The sequence below is a fragment of the Cnephaeus nilssonii genome (genome assembly GCF_951640355.1).
Source record: "Cnephaeus nilssonii genome assembly, chromosome: 6".
Classification (NCBI taxonomy): domain Eukaryota; kingdom Metazoa; phylum Chordata; class Mammalia; order Chiroptera; family Vespertilionidae; genus Cnephaeus; species Cnephaeus nilssonii.
Window position 1 is genome coordinate 12,281,263 of NC_137077.1, and position 20,717 is coordinate 12,301,979.

At 40.5% G+C, this 20,717-nt stretch overlaps 1 protein-coding gene across 3 annotated transcripts in view; it reads left to right on the top strand.

Moving 5' to 3' along the window:
- The window catches only part of SLC41A2 (solute carrier family 41 member 2), a 75,302-nt gene extending 56,731 nt beyond the window's left edge, over positions 1–18,571 (top strand). For all 3 annotated transcript variants that reach the window (XM_079775098.1, XM_079775097.1, XM_079775099.1), the window contains exons 9-11: positions 1,070–1,201; positions 2,156–2,304; positions 15,156–18,571. In XM_079775098.1, the coding sequence (XP_079631224.1) occupies positions 1,070–1,201; positions 2,156–2,304; positions 15,156–15,341 (467 nt within the window). In that variant the 3' untranslated portion in view covers positions 15,342–18,571. The remainder of the gene's footprint in view (positions 1–1,069; positions 1,202–2,155; positions 2,305–15,155) is intronic.
- Positions 18,572–20,717: the final 2,146 nt, after the last annotated feature.

Below are 20,717 nucleotides of genomic sequence, written 5' to 3' on the forward strand. Positions count from 1 at the left end.
GTGAGAGTCAGGCACACCTGATTTTTAAGGGTAGTGAGGCAAAATATGATATTTCAGGTCTGGATATTTGGGTTGTATCTGCTATCTTGTGTTGTTTTACAGCTGCTCCTATCAATTTTCATGGATAAATTAGAGTTAGCTCAGTTTGACTCAGTTGCTTGAGTCACTTGAGTCCATGAAAATCTGTCATCCCCCTCATTAAATTCAATAAAAATTAAAAAGAAAAAGAAAAGAAAGCTATCAGTCCTCTGTTGATCCCTTTAAAATCTGCCTTATGTTTTTTTCTTATCTATAAAATGGGAATTACAGTACTGAAGTTCACAGGGATTTTTCTATGGATTCTGTTTATTTAATAAGATAATTTTAATCCAGTCCTACGGGGTTTTGGTCTGGCTCTCATTAAATTGGATTTGAGTATAGCCCAAGTGATTATACTAGTAATTTAAAAAGTAATTCTGCCTGGGGAAAACATGTCACAGGATATACTACACATCTAGTATAAATTATTTTTATTTATTTATGTATAAGAAAACATTTTATATGAAGGTAAGTTCTCCAAGATCCAATTTTATATCTAAAATTTCACTCTACATTGAAATTTTTATATAGCTTTAGAATGTGCAGAGCATATAAGAAGATAATCTAGATTAAAAGATGACTTTCTTGAGGTTTTTTTTTTTAGTGCCATATACAAGTTTCTTTAGTAACCTGAGAAGAAAAGTATCTAGCCTTGTCTTTTGAATAAATCTAGCATACATTCTCTCTCATTAAGATGATAAACATAATCCTAGTTTTATATCTTGGGATTGATAGTAACTTTTAAAAAGTACTTATTTTGGTCTGCTTTCAGACCAGACAGTAAGTCAGATTTGAAAAATTATGTCTTTCAATAGCAATGTTTTTCATGCCTTTGGAATTTCTACCTCCACTTAAATAAATCCGCATCTCTGAAGAACGTTTTATTTTGTTTCATTGGCCCAGGATGTGACATAAAGAGGCGTGCAGTTGGCTGAATTTATGCAAGTTGTTTACAATATGGGGCTACCTACTCTGTTTTCCTATGTTCCAGGGATTGGTGGTAATTTGGTGGCCATTCAGGCGAGCAGGATTTCTACGTATCTTCACTTGCATAGCATTCCAGGGGAACTGCCTGATGAACGCAAAGGCTGTTACTACCCATTTAGAACTTTTTTTGGTTCAGGTATGTGCTTGTGGATTTTTACATATTTTATTTCAGGAACTTTTCCTCTCTGTGAGGCAAGGCGGGCAACATTTGTTGGATACATATTTTGTGAGTGTTGCACAACTTGGTTATTTCTGAGTGCTAAATAGCTCTTAAATAGGATAGGTTTTGTTCATTAAAATCTCAGTGAGCAAAAATCATTTGTATCAATTCTGCAGTTGTTGAGGAGCTTTATATGATTTTTCTCTTTTGTCCCTTCCTCTGGGATATCTTGTTAATGAGTCGGAAAGAGGAACCTCATGGATACAAGCAAACATTGCTAGGTGATTTAGGGAGACAGGTGGACTGTCTTTCCTGTAGTGATCTTTTTGGCCTTCTCAGTGGAGGCTTTTGATCCCAGATAAACGGGATGAGGGGTGGTAACCTCAGTTACAAGAAACGTGCGTTATTTATGCCAACCAGGCATGTGAGTACCAAAACACTAAAACAACAATTTAAGCCTCACAATTCTTGTCATTTTGTTTTCTGATGAAAATAAGTGTAATTGTGACTTTTGAATGAGGATCGGAGATGCCCAGTCTGTGATGTCAGTGGAAGAACTCTAAAGGAAAAGTAAAATGAAAACATTTCAGTACTGTAGGAGCTTTATGCTTTTTTCTTTTGTCTTTCTTCTGTTTTTACATAAAGTCTGACCAGTGTTCTTCATAGCAAATTTTTATCAACCACCTTTTCTTTAATTAACGTATAACATAGTGAGAATTTCAAAGAAATTTATTTTTAGCCATTGAATTTTATGTGATGCAGTAACTAAAAGGTAATCCCCAAATTTCAACCCATTTATTTTTAGCAGTTGAATTTTATGTGATGCTATGTGGTATCGTAACTAAAAAGTATTCCTCAAATTTCAATAACTGACCTATTATTAACCAAAATATGATTTTGTTTTAACAACGTTTGCATTTTACATTACAGGAGTAAATCACAAGTCTGCTCAAGTTCTACTGCTTTTAGTGATTCCCGGACACTTAATTTTCCTCTACACGATTCATCTGATGAAAAGTGGCCATACTTCTCTAACTGTAATCTTTGTAGTAGTATACTTATTTGCTGCTGTGTTACAGGTAAGAGGTAAAACCTCTTGTAATCTCTTTTATGCTCAAATTGATGTAAAAGTATAACTACTTGTAAACCTAAAGGCATGGCATATTTTAACATTTAAAAAAATCAACTTACTGCCTTCATAATGATTTGATCATCTTAAAACTAATGACTCAAGACCTGTCCCATGCAAAAATTTCATGCACTGGGCCTCTAGTATAATGTACCAAACTCTGGGAACAGTCACATATAATTTGCTGTCAGAGCTTGGAAGAAAAAGCAACTAACTACCAGGGGAGTAATATTTTTCCACTGTTCAGTAAGAACAAAGTTATTTCAAATGCCTTTTTACTGCTGGCTACCTTTATTGCTTTATATGATATGGTCATTTATTATAATTTATGTTCTCCTCAATCCCCTGGGACATATTCAGAGGCTATTCATTGGTCTGTTGATAAACATGCCATTTTTAGAACGTGTTCCTATTTATAACTCTACCTCTGCACCTCATGGATTGATTTGACATTTGTTTCTTGTTCTTATGTGTCTGTCTCACCCATTCTAGAGAAAGGCTCTTTGTTTTACTCATTTTTTACATCTCCAGCATCTAGCCCCATCCCTATTGCTCAGTGAATGTTTGTTAAACTGAATGACTGTATCTTGTCAGCTCTGTCTCTTCCTTTAGTAGAAGGAGGAAAAAAAAATTTACATCTACATTTAGGTCCCAGATATTCCACAAAACAAAGCAAAACAAAACAAAACAAAACAAAAAAAACACCACACACACACACACACACACACACACACACACACACACAGAAAAATCTAAATTTTCTCCTCCTTGCTTTCAGTAAACGCTAGTTTCTTCTCTTACACTGATATAGGTATCCTATCTAATAATAGAGTAACATGTAAATTACCATCACTCTGCTACGCCCACGATTGGGTGGCAGGAGGCTGGGGGGCGGGACTCGGGGTGGCCTATCCGGCCATTGAGAGGCACGGATCCGCTGCCACTGAGGGGGGGCTACCCTGCCGTTGAGAGGTGCAGGGGGCGGGACTCCCGCCCCCTGTGCCTCTCAATGGCCAGATCCGCGGCCGCTGAGGGGGCCTGCCGCGGACACCCAGCTGCGCCTCTCAACAGCAGGGTAGCCAGGTGTCCGCAGCAGCCCCCCTCAGCGGCCATTGAGAGGCGCAAGGGGCGGGACTCCCGCCCCTTGCGCCTCTCAACAGCAGGGTAGCCCCCCTCAGCGGCCGCGGACCATCAAAAGTGGGGGAGCTGGGTGCCTGTCTGCTCCGGCACCAGTGGACAGGCACCTAGCTCCACCGCGAAAAGCGAAAGCGTGTAGGGGACCCTACACGTGCATGATTCATTCATGCACTGGGCCTCTAGTCCTATCTAATAAAGAGGAATATGCTAATTGACCCTCACGCCATTGCAAAGATGGTGGCGCCCACAGCCAATACGGAGGGAATATACTAATTGACTGCCACCCCCTCAAAGATGGCGGAGCCCAATCCCCAGGCGGGCCCGGCTGCTCTGGCGCTCCTGCCTCTGGAGTCCCCCAGTCCCCTTAGCCCCCCAGCCACCCAGAGCTGGCCTGAGGTGCAGGCAAGCCTCAGATGGCAGCTGCCCAGCCACCCAGGGCTGCCCGAGGCTCAGGTAACCAGGGCCAGCTGAGGCTTGCGCTGCCGGCAGTGGCAGCAGCAGAGGTATGATGGGGCGTCACCTTCCCCTGATCGCTGGGTTGCCTCCCGTCCCTGAGGTCTCCCAGACTGTGAGAGGGGGCAGGCCAGGCTGAGGGACCCCCCCATCTAGTGCATGAATTTTCATGCACCTGGCCTCTAGTTTAAAATAAAAGGCAATGAACCTAAAACACAAAACCTCACTGAACTGTTATCAATGTTCAGTGGAAATTTTAAGGATTTATTGAAATGTTTAAGGAAGAAATGACTTGATATCTAGGGGTATAGATAAAGCAGAATTGGTCATGAGTTGATAATTGATGAAACTGAGTGGTAGTACATGAGCTTGGTATTGGATTTGTACTATTCTGTCCACTTTTGTGTATGTTTGAATTTTTCTATAAAAGGAACTTTAGTATAGGAGCTTTTCAGAGTATATGAGTTTTCTAATTTCGGTCCTAAGGCCAGTTCTTCTGTCAAGTGAAAAGTAGAAAGTCCATTTGAGTTTGAAATTGTTTGGGGCTTGGAATGGTTTAGTTTGTGTCTTATTTACACACTGACTCCATTATGTTGCAAATTATGTTGTTCAGGTATTTATTATGGGTTTTGCAATTAAAAGGAACCTAACAAATGTGCCTTTGTTTTGTGATGTTAAGGCCATTGAACCACGGATAGTAGATGTGATGGATTGTTCTCTCATTCATGTTCTTGCCCAGTGCCCAAGAGCAATCAGAGTAGTTGAAATATGTCAAGCCCAGAGTAATGTGTGAATGGCATTCATATTTAGTACCTGTTATTTTTTTTCAATAATAGGGATGGGTTGGCACCAAACCCACCATCTTGTATTGCCCATTATACCTTTTGTGTAATCAGTGAGCATTCATGAGGTTGCTAGCTATGGTTAAGGGTATAATTGTTGACCTTAGAACACAATTTTTCATCTATATCAAATTAGCCCATTGAACCTACAGCTTTGATGTGCCAGAACCAGAGGGTACTTCCTTCTACAAACTTAGGAGCACCTAGATTCTTTCTCTCTGAGCAGCGATTTCCTCTGCCTTCATATCTTACTCATTCAGGTGCTCCACTCACTGCTTAAAACCTGCTAGTTTGTGAAATCAAAAGCATAATGTGGAATTGCAGGCTGTGATGGACCTTGCTGGGTTTCCTTCTAAGATGCACAGAAGGGAGTATCTTCTTCAGCGTTTTCTGTCCCTAATGCATTCTTGCCTTATCCCCTGCTGTCTTTTTCAAGGATGTAGTACCTTGACTGCATAATAAACCTGAGAAGGGTCAAAGATAACTATCAACCAAATACACAGACTGGCAATCTCTCTACCCAAGAAGGAACAGCGGTACATTGTGATTCATTTCCCTATTTTATTTAAAGCCCGTACTTGTTCCCCTTTGTATTAGAAAGCCTTCCTTTGTGAAAAGACAAAACCATAGAGTGCTAGGGGTTTGGGGCCAGTGACAGGCTGTGAAAGAATTCACAACTAAAAGAACAGATAGATGCAGAAAGAAAGTTTATTTTTACTTTCCCCGAAGGGAAAGGGCCAGTGCATTGCTAATCAATACAAAAGGCAAAGAACAAAAAAGCTGCTCTTTCTTTTTAAGCCCTGGACAAGGAAAGGAGGGTGATTTTGGGGCTACTGCTGTTGCTAGGTGAAATTGAGCAGACATCTGGGGGATTGTCTTTGTTAGTTCTTTAGGAGACAGTTTGGGCAGATATCCTAGGGAGGTGTCTTATCAGTACTTTTCCAAAGTCTGTAAAACATTCTTAGAGCAAAAGTTATGAAGAGTTCAAAAGAGGCTTGTATGAAGAGGAGTGGCGGCGGGGGGGGGGGGGGGGGGGGGAGTGAAGAGATGGGAACTTTCTACTAATTATCCCTGGGTTGTAAACCAGCAGGGAGGAGGGGTATGTATGTAAAAACGCAGCCTTGAGAGTAGCTTATCTTATCCCTCAGTCTGAACAGAGGGGCTCTTTGAACCAGAGGAGCTAACAATCTTGGTATTTAATTAGCAGGTGCTTCTCATAAATTGTGGAAGGTTACAGCAAAGAAAAAGTAAGGCCTTTTTTACATCCTAGCATAGAGTTTGGGGCACATACCCTACAAGAGGCCAAAAGATGGAGTATATTGACATCTTTTTTCTGCTAAAAAGTCTAAATAGGAAAAGAACAATGAGACTTTTCTAGCCCTAGATGCCTATTGTATTCCAACAAAGTGTTTAATAAAATTGGTAAACAATACAAACCATCTCTAAATGAAATTTTTAGTTGCCTATTTTAGCTACAGAAAATTAGATTATGGCAAACTCTACAGAATTCTAGTAGCACCAAGTTCTATGAGAGACTCACTGTGAAAGTTTGGTTGTAGAAAACCATTGCTCCTGGCATATCTGTGTGTGTTTTTTTTCATGTGGGAGAGACAAAATGTTTCTTTTAAAAGGTGGAATGATAACATTTTCAATTGAACTATCAAGATTTGTAACTATCAAGATTTCATCAACTATAGAGTACATATAGTCTTCCAAGTACTGTGCTCATCACTGTACAAAAGAAATGGGAGACATTGTCCCTGCCACTTAGGAACCTCTCTTAGTTGTGGGGGATTAGAATTAAATGCATGAAACAGCTAGAAAGAGCCTAAGACTTACCTCCTTAGAGTCTTCTTCCCCTGTCACTTCAGAATCAAACTTAGTGCTTGTGCCTGGCTTTCATTCTTTAAAAGATTTTTTGGGTAAGATTGGAGTATAGATTATGGCTGATGAGAAACTTGAATTAATAACAATATATGTGAAACTTTTTAAAAACATAATTCTTGAATTTATTGTTACCATAGCAAAGAAAAATTCATTTATCATCATAATAAAACAAACATCCAAGTGTTTTTATATATATAATGCAAAATAATGGATATCTTAATCAATGCTCTTTGGAATTCAAGTCACAGAAACCTGCTGGTACTTGCTTACACAAAAATGGGACCTTATCAAGAAATATAAACTAGATGTGGAAGTGGAGGGGGAGGAAGACACTCCCACCTTTCATGGGGACAGAGATGGACATCTCGAAAGCATTTGGCCTCCCCATCATGACTCTCAGACTCCTTTAAGATGCATAATCTTCCGACTTCACTGGATCCTTTCTCTGTTGTCTGCATTGCACTTCTGGGGCAAAAGTCCCCATCGTTGCATGCCTTTCATTCATGGGGACAGTAGCCTTCTTCTCCACGTCCAGTTTCACCTGTGAAAGATCAGATATGAATGGTCCAATCTGGGCCCCATAGCCATTCCTAGTCCGGGGGGGCATTGCCAGGGAGCAGGGTCATGTAGTAAAAATGTGGTTACTGGAAACTATTCTTAATAAAATAATAATACTTATACTTTTTATTAATATAATTTTAAAAACAGATGCCTCCTCAAATTTTATCACTAAGCAATACTTGTTGAATTTTATGCTTACGTGTAAATTGCACCATCTCATATTTCCCAACAGGTTTGTACTCTCAAGAAAAATTGTTCTCAGCAAATCCCAAGCCCACTTTAAACGAGAAAATGAATGCCCTGCGTAATAAAATAGGGTATTGGTTAATACGGATTAATGGATTTCTAAGAAGTGTTTCTGTTTTCCAAATAACAGTTCATGGTCGTTTTAGAACATGTGGCTTGTAATATGAACATGGCCACAATACAAACAGTGCAAATTAAGAGCAAACATCTTCCATTTCTCCTCGAGTAGAACATGCTTGGGGCAGAAATATGGTTTACATACTTGCTAAAAGAAGCATTGACAAAAGTGTAATTGAAAAATAAATTAAATAACAGGCATTGACAACATCTTCTGAAGTCACAGTCACATGGTTCCGTGGAATTATTTCAATTATGGAAACATAAAAATTAATGTTTCCACAGAAGACAAATATCTATAAGCCAGACTATCTGTCATCACATACAGAGGAAAGAAGAGGGAAAATAAGGCCCCGGTGCGCAGAACGTCAGAGAAAGATCCGAGCTCTCTGGAGTGAGGCCGGAGTTTGCATTTCTGCTCTGTTACTTATTTTGTGTCCTTAGTTAAGTTTCATAACCTCTCTGGCCTCAGAGGATAAGCTAATGTGTATAAAGTACTTGGTAGAGTTCCTGGAACATAATAAGTTTCCAGTAATGGCGGGCGCTGCAGTTAATCCTCATGATTGTCCTCGGCATTATTATTTTCTTCCTCATTATTGTGGCAGGTTATTCAGTGCCCGGAGGCTGTTCGTCTCCACACCGCTCACCCTCCCTTGGCCCTGTCTGTGTTCTCCGACTGTGCAGCACTCTTCTGGCTCTTGTGATGAGTGTCTCCGGAGCTTCAGACACCACCCTTTCACTGCTGTCTCCCAAATTGATATCTCCAGTTAAACGTTGAAAAGGCATCCCAAACCTAACACGGCCAAAACAGAATTCCTTATTTCCCCCATCGTCTGTCCCGTATTGGTGTAGGGGTGGTGGACAAGAAGCCACAAGTGGGCACAGTGAAAACGGAAAGGGGGTACGTAAGCAGGATCCCCTGAATTTCTCAGCTTTCAGTTCCTGACCCCATCAAGTCCCGCTGGGAGGGCCAGAGACTTCCTCCTATAGACTTCGCACATGCTGTGTACTGCTGGCTCCCCGTGGCAGGCGTCACGCTTGCCTTGCTCCTGGAGAGTCTGTGCAGGATGATAGGGAGACTCCTGGACTAGGAACAACTGTTTCTGGGTTCTAATTCTGGTCACTTAGCTCTAGGACTTTGGCTAAGTCACAGCACTGTCCTGTGGCTTACTTGCCTCATTTGTATTTTAAGGGTATCACTAAGGTAACCATGTAATTTTCATCCAAACCAGGACACTTGAGAATGAAAGGGAGCTGTTAATAAGTAAAACAACAGCCTGGCCAGTGTGGCTCAGTGGTTGAGCATCAACCTATGAACCAGGAGGTTGAGGTTCGATTCCCTATCAGAGCACATGCACGAGTTGCAATCTCCATCCCCAGGAGGAGGCGACCAGGGGGCAGCTGATCAATGATTCTCTCATCATCGATGTTTCTGTCTCTCTCTCCCTCTCCCTTCCTCTCTGAAATTAATAAAAAATACATTTAAAATATATTTATATTAAAAAATATTAGAGCAACAAGTATAAACTGTTACTATCCTGGGCTCACCAGGAAGTATAGTGACCCTCACTGTCATGCAAATCCCCTCCTGCATTCATAACGTATGATTTTGTGAATTCCCACTCCCATAATAAATATGATTTGTTGCAAAGCATTGTTGTACGTATTAGTAATATTTGTTAAAATTAAAATAATCTGGTAACTAAAACAGTATGTTAATGTTAAAATCCGTAATTACTACTAAAGTAATATTAAGTTAAGTTGCCTTTGATGGTTAGCCAGAGAACCCAGGCAATACATAAAACATTGTTTTCCTGAAAAATTATGTTCCAAGTCTAAACAGATCATTCTGAATTGGCCTGTTTTTAAGTTTAGAAGCTATCTATTTTTAAATTTGTTTGGCCTAAAACAGACTCCCTCGGGTTCCCAGGTATACTCTGTGATCCCGGTACCTCTGTAATCTACCTGGAAGTCTATAATCAACTTGTTTTGCCTTGATTCGACTGGTTGCTTTATTGGGATCAGTTGTATCTCCTTTTGATCTGTGACTTTTGAGAGGAAAAGAATACTGGTTCTCTTATACATAAGCCAGTTCTTCTCCTTATCACCTAAGTTCTTTCTGAAAGATTTTCATCTCTGACAGTTCTTTTCTTAAGGTTTGGTGATCTGCGCCACTTTTCATCTACATACATACAGATTTCAAAAATTATAATAGCAACTGTTTATGGAGCATTTATTGTGAACCGTGCATTGTTCTAGTCACTTTGCAGGTAGGAACTGAATGAGTCTCACAACAACCCAGGAGGTAAGTTATACTATGAGTTCCCAACACAGACCCGGCATTTTGGCGTGGAGAGAAGTTAAGTGACTTACCCAGATCCAGATGTGTGATGGAGTCTGGCTCCAGTCTATACTCCTGTGTTTACAAGAATAACTTGGACACTTTGTTTAGCCCTTAGTGAGGGTCATAGTTTTCAGGATGGCAACTTCTGTAGGCTTGAAGCTGTGTCTTTGGTTTCATTAGATCTTTTCACAGAGTTTGCACAGAAACGATGTCTACTGGAGTCAAGTAGGAACCCGATCAAATACATAAATATGTCCTGAGAGGAGGAAGACAGAGTGTTGTAGAAGCTCAGTCCTGGGAGAGCTGCTTTCTTTGGGGACAGGGACATTTTGTAGTGCATAAGAGTTTGTGGCATCCATAGAAAATGCCATTTCAACAGAAGGGAGTAGCCTTAAGTAAATGAGAACATGCAGGGTATTTATAGAAAACTAGAGGCCCAGTGCATGAAATTTGTGCATGGGTAGGGTCCCTGGGCCTGGCCAGCAATCAGGGCTGATTGGGGCCTACCAGCTGCCAGCCAGGGCCTTCCTTCACTCTGCGCCGCCCCTTGGTGGTCAGTGCACATCATAGCGAGCAATCGAATTTCTGGTCTCCTGGTTGAACTCCCAAGAGGATATTTTGCATATTAGGCTTTTATATATAGAGATAGTTAGAATTTCTGGAGCACAGGGCTTATGAAAGGAAGTGATGGAAAATAAAATTGAAAATTACAGGCAAGATCATGAAAGGTCTTGAAGACCAGAATAAAGAGTGTAGCTTATTCTGTAGAATGATAATTTTCAACACTTTCCCCACTCCGAGCCATCCTGAGAGATCTGATACATTTCCTCTGACTCAATGGGGATAGTACATAAGGGCTTGGGCTCTGCTTGCCGCCACTCACTACCTGTGGCAGTTTGGGCAAGGTAACCTCTCAGGGACTGTGTTTTCTCATCTATAAAAGGAGACTAAGACTAGACCTACCTCAGGGATTTTTATAAGGAAAAAAAGAGATAATGCATCTGAAGTGCTATTATCATCATCATCATAGCTGTGGATTACTGGGCATTGAGTCTCTTACGGTGTCAGTGAGAAGATTAGACCCTGTGGATTCTAGTATTAAGAATCCCTACCATGCCTCTGATACCCCATTCCTTGGAGTCATTCTTCTAAATAAGGAAGGATGTAGTTATGTGGTGGCAACATGACCATAAGTGGAATCCCAGAATAAGCACCCAGTAGCTGAGCAAGGCAGCTTAGCCTTGTTGGGCAAGTTACTTCATTCTTTGGGGTCGTCTTGCTCTTGCCTGTAAAATGAGGACAATGATTTCTCTTTGCACAGTAGTTATAAATACCTGGCACATAGTAGGTCCTCATTAAATGGTGTGGTTATATCTTTTATATTTCGATGCTTAACCCAAGTCCAATTCCCAGATGGCATCTGAAAGGAAAGAGCTGACCAACTAGGGGACTTGAACAGTTTGCCTGACCTCACTCACATTCTTTTTTTGCTCCTCAGGATTTAAATCTGCCAGATTCCAACTAGAAAGCAGGGATCTCTTTATTCTTTCTGTGTGACTGCTCTGCCTCTGTCTCCTAATTGGTTTCTGTCCGATAGCCTGGGTTGAGAGAAAAGTGTGAAGAGAATGATAAAGGAAAAGTGAGGGGAGGGTCTACAGTTCTAATACTTTTTTACTGTTTGTAAAAATACCTACTTTAACTTTGGGAGTTGGTTAATATGGTTACCTTAAGGTAGGAAATTGAAATACTAGGTGAATTTTTGAGATTCCTTTTTAGCTATGTGATTGCATTTATGTGATATAATAGTGTGATTACGCTATTATAGCTTAGATTGTAGGGTCTTAGAATTGAGACAGTTTCCTATTATTAATTCGCTAGAGAGGTATGCTTGGGCTCCAGGCAGTTCTGTACAGAAGATGCAATGACTGCCCTGCCTCATTAGAGGCACAGCATCCTGCATCCCGTGGAGCAAGTCATTGAGGAGTGGAGCTCTTTTCAGCCTGTCAAGTTGGAATAAGGAGAAGATAGAACCAGGGGAGCTGAGCCATCTATTTCTAGTGTGCTGGGTAGGATGTTCCTGAGCCCTGCTGAGATGGCAGACATGACTTAGAGGAATTTTCACAGCACCTACAAAATAATCTTACGGCGTAGCTGTGTGCAAGTGCTAATGGAAAAAAAAACCATTCCTCAAATTTTTCAGAATAAAATCTTGGTTGATTGTGACCCAGAATCTTCACTCCCAAAGTACTGGCCTGAATGATTCTATAACTTAAAATTTTTAGTTATTTTAAAAAGTAAATATTTAGCACCATACGACTTTTTAATTTGAAAACTAAATAGCCATGTTAGTTCTGACTAACAAAACTAATCTAAATTGTTTTTGTGCCATCTAGGGAAATGAATTAAAACGAGACATGTTTGCATTCATTAAAAGGGATGCTTAAAGATGTCAAAGGATGATGAAACCATCACTCAGTGTCAGAAATAAAAAGACACAGTTGAATTCATTGCTATTGTAAAGGAGTTATGCTGGGATCAGGCAAAATGTCTCCAAGCAGAGCAGATCTTAGAGAGGGTTGCAGGGAAGTGTGCAATATAATATTCTATTGTATGAATATTCCATAATTTACCCGTTCTTCTTCTATTGGACTTGTAGGTTATTTGTAGTGTTTCGCTATTAAAAATCAAGGCTATGAATATGTGTCTCCTCGAACGCATTCTGAGAGTTTCTTTTGGACAGAAGGTCTTAACTCTTTTTGTGCCATGGGCTCCTTGTGCAGTTTGGTGAATATTATGGGCTCCTTCTCCAAATAAGGTCCCTTCTTGTCTCACCTTCCCCCACCTGCCACCTCGCAAACACAGTTCAGACCAAAGCAAGGATGCTTTTGTCTGAATATCAGGAGATTGACTTCCTGTTGACTGGTAATCCTACATGCCTCTTAACAGACATTTAAATATTAGATTTTAGTGCATAAAGTTTCCAGTCTGGAAACTGGATTAGGGAAGCATATTTTTATAGGGGAAATGAATTCAGCCTTTGTAAGTTAGGGGTTGGGAAGAACTGTGCTAATGAGCTCTTTCTGGTGTTTATTTGTTTCATATTTCTAAGCATTCCTCTCCCAAAGAAATCATCTTCCTTCACACAGTACACAAGGCTGTTTGTTACTGGCGGTTAGTTGGAGCATGGAGGGGAGGCTAGCACCTGGGAATGCTGGTTCTAGCTCAGAGAAGGTGCTGGCTGAGAGAACCACTATTGTCCAGAGCAAATATATATTCTTGTACTTTACATATTTATTTAAATCCCAAGTAACACAGCTAGAGAGTGCATAGTTAGCTGGGGCTACAAAATTGCCTTTCCAGAAGGTATATTTACCTCTAAAAGGTTATGCATATTCATAAAAACAAACAGATGATGTGAAAGAAAACACAGCTTACTCTTAGTTTGATTTTCGAGGTGTTTTCACTGTGAAAAGCATGCATTTCTGAAGTAATCATTTAGTTTTAAAATAAGACATGTTGCGTTAAGTACTTGATACTTAATGCCATTTTAAATAATTCCTTATTCACAATATTCCAGGGAAACACTGGGCCAAACCGCTAGGGCTAGAAGAGTGCTCTTAAGTAATGCACTGTACTTGCTGGCTTGTCCCTAACCAGTGAATGTTAACCTCTCTAATCCTAAGTCCCTTTAACCCTTCAGGAGTTTGAAAATCACAGAATCCTTCCACTCTAAATGGATAAAAAAAAACAACCCATTTATCTCATCCCCAAACTCAAAGCATCACAGAGGTCTTTTTCCAGGGATGTGCAAAAGTAGGTTTATAGTTGTAATACAAATAAATACTACAAAATAAATGAATCATAATACAAGAATAAGCTGTGTTTATCTGTGTACTCACAACTGTAAACCTACTTTTGCCCTCCCCTGTATTCTTGATATCCTAGAAAACACACTCATTACCTTAGTATTTGAATAGTCCTTTAAGATAGCTTGAGTCTATGTCTAAATCTGTATTTACACTGAGTGGCCAGATTATTATGATCTCTGAATGCATAATAATCTGGCCACTCAGTGTGTGTGTGTGTGTGTGTGTGTGTGTGTGTGTGTGTGTGTGTATATATATATATATATATATATTAGAGGCCCAGTGCATGAATTTGTGCATGGGTGGGGTCCGGCCAGCCTGGCCAGGGGGAGGGGACATGGGCAGTTGGCCAGCCTGCCTGCTGGTCGAACTCCTGGTCGAGGGGACAATTTGCATATTAGCTTTTTATTATATAGGAGATACACTGAGTGGCCAGATTATTATGCATTCAGAGATCATAATAATCTGGCCACTCAGTGTATATAGACAGGTCATTCCTCAATGCTCTTACCTTCTGTTTATTGTTCTCATCATCACACTGAAATTTTCCTCTGCAAGACACCTTATCCTATATAATAAAGAGGTAATATGCAAATTGACCCTCATGCCATAACGCCATCACAAGATGGCGGCATGCACAGTGGGGGCGGGGCCGGTGTCTGCTTCGTGTGGCTTCTGCCAGGGTACCCATGGCCCTGCGTGCACACCATGGGGGCAGGGCCCTGCGGCCGCTGCGTGCAGCCTGAAGGCAGGGCATCGGGGTGGCACTCCAGGACTTGGGGTCATCCTGTGGCGTGCTGGCCACACGGGGCAGGACTCCGGGACTCAGGGCGGTCCCATGGCATTGGGGAGGGGTGGTCCCAGGTCTCGCACAATTTTGCGTGACGGGTCACTAGTGATTAATAAATGAATGGTCAGTTCTCCATCTTTATTTCAATCAATATACCTGCATATTAAATGTTAAATGATTCCTAATTGTAATTTTTATATTCTTCATGTATCTTCTTTCTTCGTCACAGGATTATCATATAGAAAAAAGTTGAAACAAACCAGTGATTTGGCAGTTGCACAGTTCTATTAACTATAAGGATGGTTGTGGTAATTGGGAGGCTAGAAAAAAATGAGAAGATACATGTGAAACGTTGAAGAAGAATTTTATCACAGATATACATGAAATGTATTCTTGTGGAAGGAAAATCTTCCTGTCAATGAGCTATTTCTTCTTTTCAAGCATGATGCTTAGATGCATGCTGTTAACTTTCAGAAAGCAGTAGTTTAGACTCATGGTCATGTTCGCCAGGCCAGGAATGTCCGGGCGACAGGAGTAATGGCTGGTGTTCTCTTGTAGGTGTTCACCTTGCTGTGGATCGCTGACTGGATGGTCCGTCACTTCTGGAGGAAGGGAAAGGACCCCGATAGTTTCTCCATCCCCTACCTAACGGCTCTGGGGGATCTGCTTGGGACAGCGCTGTTAGCCTTAAGTTTTCATTTTCTTTGGCTTATTGGAGATCGAGATGGAGATGTTGGAGACTAATAAATCCTACAAACTGCTCTCAAGTTACCGAGAAGGAAAACGCAAGATTACTGCCAATGGCTTTTTCAGAAATCTTCAATCAGTCGTTTGACTTTAGTCAGGGCACTCTGCAGTTGGCCCTGATTCCATTAAATGGCCTTAACATTTTTTAAAGGAAGTTGTGTCGAACCAGAATGAACAGTATTTATGCTAATTTCACACAGACATAGAATCAAGCTCAATCTCCGAAGTTAATTAAGTAGGAAAGCCTATAGGATGTTTACAATGAATCATTTTAAAACCACAGACACAGCAGAAATGTACTTGATTATTGTTTAACTTATAATGCCAGTTTAGAGGAGAGTTCTAGTTTAACCTTTCTTGTCTCGCGGATGTGTGGTACCTACCGCATAGCAAACCATAAAATGAGAGGGGCCCAACCACGCTTTCAGTAGTTTTTAACTATACCCACCTCTCTGCTAGATGAGGAACAGTTTGCCAATTACTTACTCCTCACCTGACCTAAATAGGTCCTGCTGAGCATAAGATAAATGGACTTTGACCTGCTGCTATGAATTTCCCTGTGCCAATGCTAATTCAATTTCATCTCTGCAAGTCCTTGGCAGGCTGCCCTTGAAACACAGAATGACCTTGAGAGATCTTTCATGAAAGCAATGGGTCATTTTTGATCATTGATTTGTTAAAAGAATGTTGATCTTTTTCAGAAGACTTAATAGTCAAGAACAGGAGATAATCGGAGCTGCATTTGTAGAGACTAGAAAGTGTGTGTGTGTGTGTGTGTGAGAGAGAGAGAGAGAGAGAGAGAGAGAGAGAGAGAGAGAGAGAGAGAAAGAGAGAGAGAGATTTTTGATCGAGAACTGAATCTTGGCTTGTTGATAGCAAAGATCCTAGTGCTGTTAGAATGTTAGCATTATATGGTAGTTATTCTTAAATACACTTTATTGACATACTTTTGTTATTTGGTCCAAAAATTTTGTTACTGTCCAGAATTTAGTATTTCTTATCTACATTGTAATTGTTTCTTATTAAAACCACTGTGCCATTTAATATATGAGATTTAGAATGGGCAGGTGATTAATTTGTTCTTCTAAAGAAGTCTATTGGTATTTTTAGGTGCACCATTTTAAAAGAGAAGTTGGTGGGTTACTTCAGTGGTTGCTCATGCCTGTACATTTCATCTGTTTGTACAGGCTCATTTCTACAAGGGGACCCTGTCATATACACTGCTATGTCTCAAGCAGTTTCTAACCTCTGATCTATATTCCAAACACTTAACCAATATGTAGTTATTCAATAGGTAAACATTTTTATATCACATATAGTTCATTTTTAAGAACATCAGATATCTAATAATTTAGTTGATAAGGGAAGAAAAATGCACATTAGCTTTGATCTTCATGGTTTAGTTGTGAGTTAGTGTTAATATTATAGAAACAGTAGGTTGTTTATACATATATTGGGGAAAGTGTTCCTATTAAACTCTTTAAAATAAGGGGACTGTGGTTTAGAGTTATATATTTTTGCTTATTTTAAAACTTTAATTATTCCATTCCTCTGCCTTCTAATGAAGCTTCTAAGGCAGGGAACTGAACGAATTATAGAATTTCTCCTTTGGAGAGTTATAATGTCTCATAGTGATCATTCTTATGAAAGAAAGAATGATTAAGTTAAGCTGATGAATATTTATCTGCAAAGACTTTTTTATTTAAAAAGAATCCATAAATAATTTATTTGATTTTATTGTAAAGTACTGGTAAATTACTTGTTTACATTTGCACCGTGTGATTCCTAAGCATTTATGTATTTCCCAATGATTTATATTTTGATTTTTTAATATAAAATAGTGCACAGCAAGCCACATTTTTGTAAAGATTGATTTTTAGAGAGAGGAAGGAAGAGAGAGAGAGAAAGAAACATCGATGTGAGAGAGAAACATCAGTCGGTTGCTTGAACCCGCAACTAAGTATGTGCCCTGATTTGGAATCAAACCCGCCACCTTTTGGTGTACGTCCAACCAACTGAGCCACCTCGGCCAGGGCCAGGAAACCACATTTTTAAAGCATTTATCAACAACTTTAGTCTAGTACATTGACAGTACCTGTGACATAGGTCAGGTAGGTCTTTCTTTCTCTGTATGATAGCAAAAGAAACGGAAACTCAGAGAAGTTACATTTTACAGGTTGCACGGCTGCAAAATGACCAAATTGTGACTAAAGACCAGGTGTCCAATCTCCTGAGCCAGTACTCTTCCTGTAACCCCCCTCCAAAAAAAAAAAAAAAATGCACCAGGAGTACCTTCCTAATTCCCCGGGAGGAGAGCAATGGAGAAGCAGGGCTGTCTATAGCACAGAGCATTGCTGCTGCTTTTAGATTTCAGGCAGGGAGACCTCCATGTAATGTGTCTTGCTGGTCAGTGTAGCCAACTGTGAATTATTCATGTTCCTAAGCCCCAGGAAAACACAGATAAATAAAAACGGTAGAATAAAGAGAACAATGCCTTATTCCATAGAATATTTCATTGCTACCACCCTTCCCAGGTCCAGTCATTCTAGGTAGACAATGAGAAAGAACTAGGATGACTGATTTATAGCTCCTTTCTCAACCTTGGTTACAGCAACAAAACGTCTAAAAGGCATGTGATAAAAAAATAAAAAAACATGGAAAAATCAGTCATCAATTAACTGGGTTAATTTATAAGAGGGATGTAGATTCCTCTGAAACATTTTACTGTTTTTTTGAAAGCCTTTAGATAAGTATGCAAATGCTAAGATGACCTATTTACCCACAAAAATAATTTGTTATCAGTCTTGAATAATGTGAATTCACAGTATTTTTATACAATATAAAAACTCCTGCTTTCCAAACTTCTTCCTTTCACTAATCTACCAGACACTTTATTTACACACAGATAATTTTTTAAAGACATTTTTTATTCTTGGTTACCAACCATTTTTTTTTTCTTTAAAAACTCGTTTCTCAGAACATGATAAAATGGGAACTTAGGGTAATGTATCTTTTGGAAGACATCAAAATTCCGCATTGAGACTATCAGTGATGTAGCCAAATGAAGTACATTTTAAAAAGTCTTTCAGTATTTGGGCTTCCTTGCCATATAATATATCTGTGGTATGGTAGTCTACCCATTTATTATGGGCATCTTCCTTCCTTGAATTGTTGTAAACTCAAATAAGAATAAAATTGAAGAAGTACTTACCCATCCTGTTGTATGTATTTTTTTATAAACTACATGGACATTGAGCCTGTGTGGAACTCACCCAGAAGAGACGGGGGTGATCTATGTATATATCTTGTATTTATGAGTATAATATATTGGCTTTGACCATACCTAGATCTCCAATCTATTGCTTTATCACTTTTTTCTCTGTTTTATGCACTCTTCTCACTTTGCAGCTTAGATTCCTGGGTTCGTCAACCCATACATCCTCCACTACCACCTTCATCATGACTGGACAGCTCTGGTTAGACATAGCTCTCAACGATGCTTTACCTGCCCTTGAGCAGCTGAATGTGGCTGGTGAAAAACAGACCTTTCAGTTTATAACCTCAGACATCAAGTTAACCCTCAACTATCTAGCAGCCGACTATTTCTCTAATCCAGCGGTCACCAACCTTTCGGACCTCACGGACCACCAGTGGTCCGCAGGCCACTGGTTGGCTACTGGTGCTCTAATCACTTTGCTCTCTGAGATGTCAGGCTTTTGTCCCCATCTCTCAACTGAAAGTATTCCTGTCAAGGTCATCTATAGTCTCCATGTTGGCGAATCCAGTGATCAGTTCTCAATAAGAATTCTCATGGGCCTTTTGCTTTATTTTCTACACCCCTGGAGGCCCCGTCTCTGTCTTGTGGTTGTTCCTCCTCAATCTCTAAATGTTGGAATGTTTTTATTACTACTTCTCTACTTTTTTCTCCCCACGTGACCTAACCCATCTCATTGTTTCAAATATTCTCAAGTTTATTTCTCCACTCCAGGCCTCTCACCCGAGTTCCAGATGTGTATTTCCAAATGCTTGCTGGACAGCTCCACTTGAGTGACTACTAGGTATCTCCAACATTTGAACAATGCTGTCAACCACTTTGACCTAATTGATACATAGACTACCATATCCAACAACTGCAGAATACACATTAAGGGCTAATCTTAATATGTAAAGAACTAATATAAATCAGGGAGAAAAAGGCCAGTAACAAAATAATAAAATAGCCGAAGACAGATGTTTCATTAAAAAGAGAGAGAGATGCTCAGAACTACTCAGATGGAAAGAAATGCTAATTAAAATCACACTGAGATACCATTTCTCACTATCAAATTGGCAAAAATTCAAAATCGGTTAAAACATTCTCTTGGCAAGGCTGTAGGGAATCAAGATGCGGTTGCTGGTGGTAAATGATAAATTTACCACGATAAGAGCTCTGTAGAGGGGAGTCTGCGCATATCTACCACAATTACAGGTGCATTTATCATTCGGTCCTGTAGTCCCACTATTAGCACCATTCGATCCAGGCAAGTGAAGCCTCTGCCCCCGGCCCTCTACCACATGCAGTGGTTGGGATCCAGCCAGCGGGCCAAATCCAGTTCACTGCCTGTTTCTGTGAATAACGTTTTATTAGAATGCAGCTGTGCCCCTTTGGTTACATTTGTCGTTGGCTGCTTTCTTCTACAACGGCAGAACTGAGAAAGAGACCATACAGCCTGCAAAGCCTAAAGTATCCACAGTCTGGCCCGTTGCACACAAAAAAGTTCACACACCTGTGAATTCTTCCAATTTTATTTCTGAGTCTTCCTCGGGTACCTGGGACTAGAACCTGGATCAGCAGCGGCATGCAGGCAGGGTGCCCCAACCCGAAACGGATCCTGCATGGACTCCGTTTGCAGAAAGCAACTACCGTACCGGGTAGTTTTGTCCAATGCCTGGGACCAGCCGAGCAGATGGTGAGCCCAGTTCCTGTTTCTCTCCTCTAAATTAGGGGTCAGTCTTGTGTGGGGTCAACCAGATGCCCCCAGGAAGCCAGACTCCTGCCCGTGGGGTCGTCCCTGGACTTATGTCTGGCCCCAGTTCCAAAAAGGCAACATGGAAAGCCGATCATTCTCCCTGGTGAGAATACTCATAGGTTTCCTGAATGGTGCTGACATGTTGATTTGGAGTGACACGTCAGACAGAGGACGAGCGCGGAGCTCCGGGCCACCGAATCCACAGCTAACCCCTGCTCTCCAGCCCCAGACTCTGTTGTCAGCGTTCTGACTGCGGCGTTGTCTCTGGTCTAGCATCCAACTGTGGCAAGCATCCTTTCCCCTGTGCACCCTGTCAGTTTCACCCAAGAAGGTCTCCCTACCCTCTTGCAGGCTCCGTGCCACG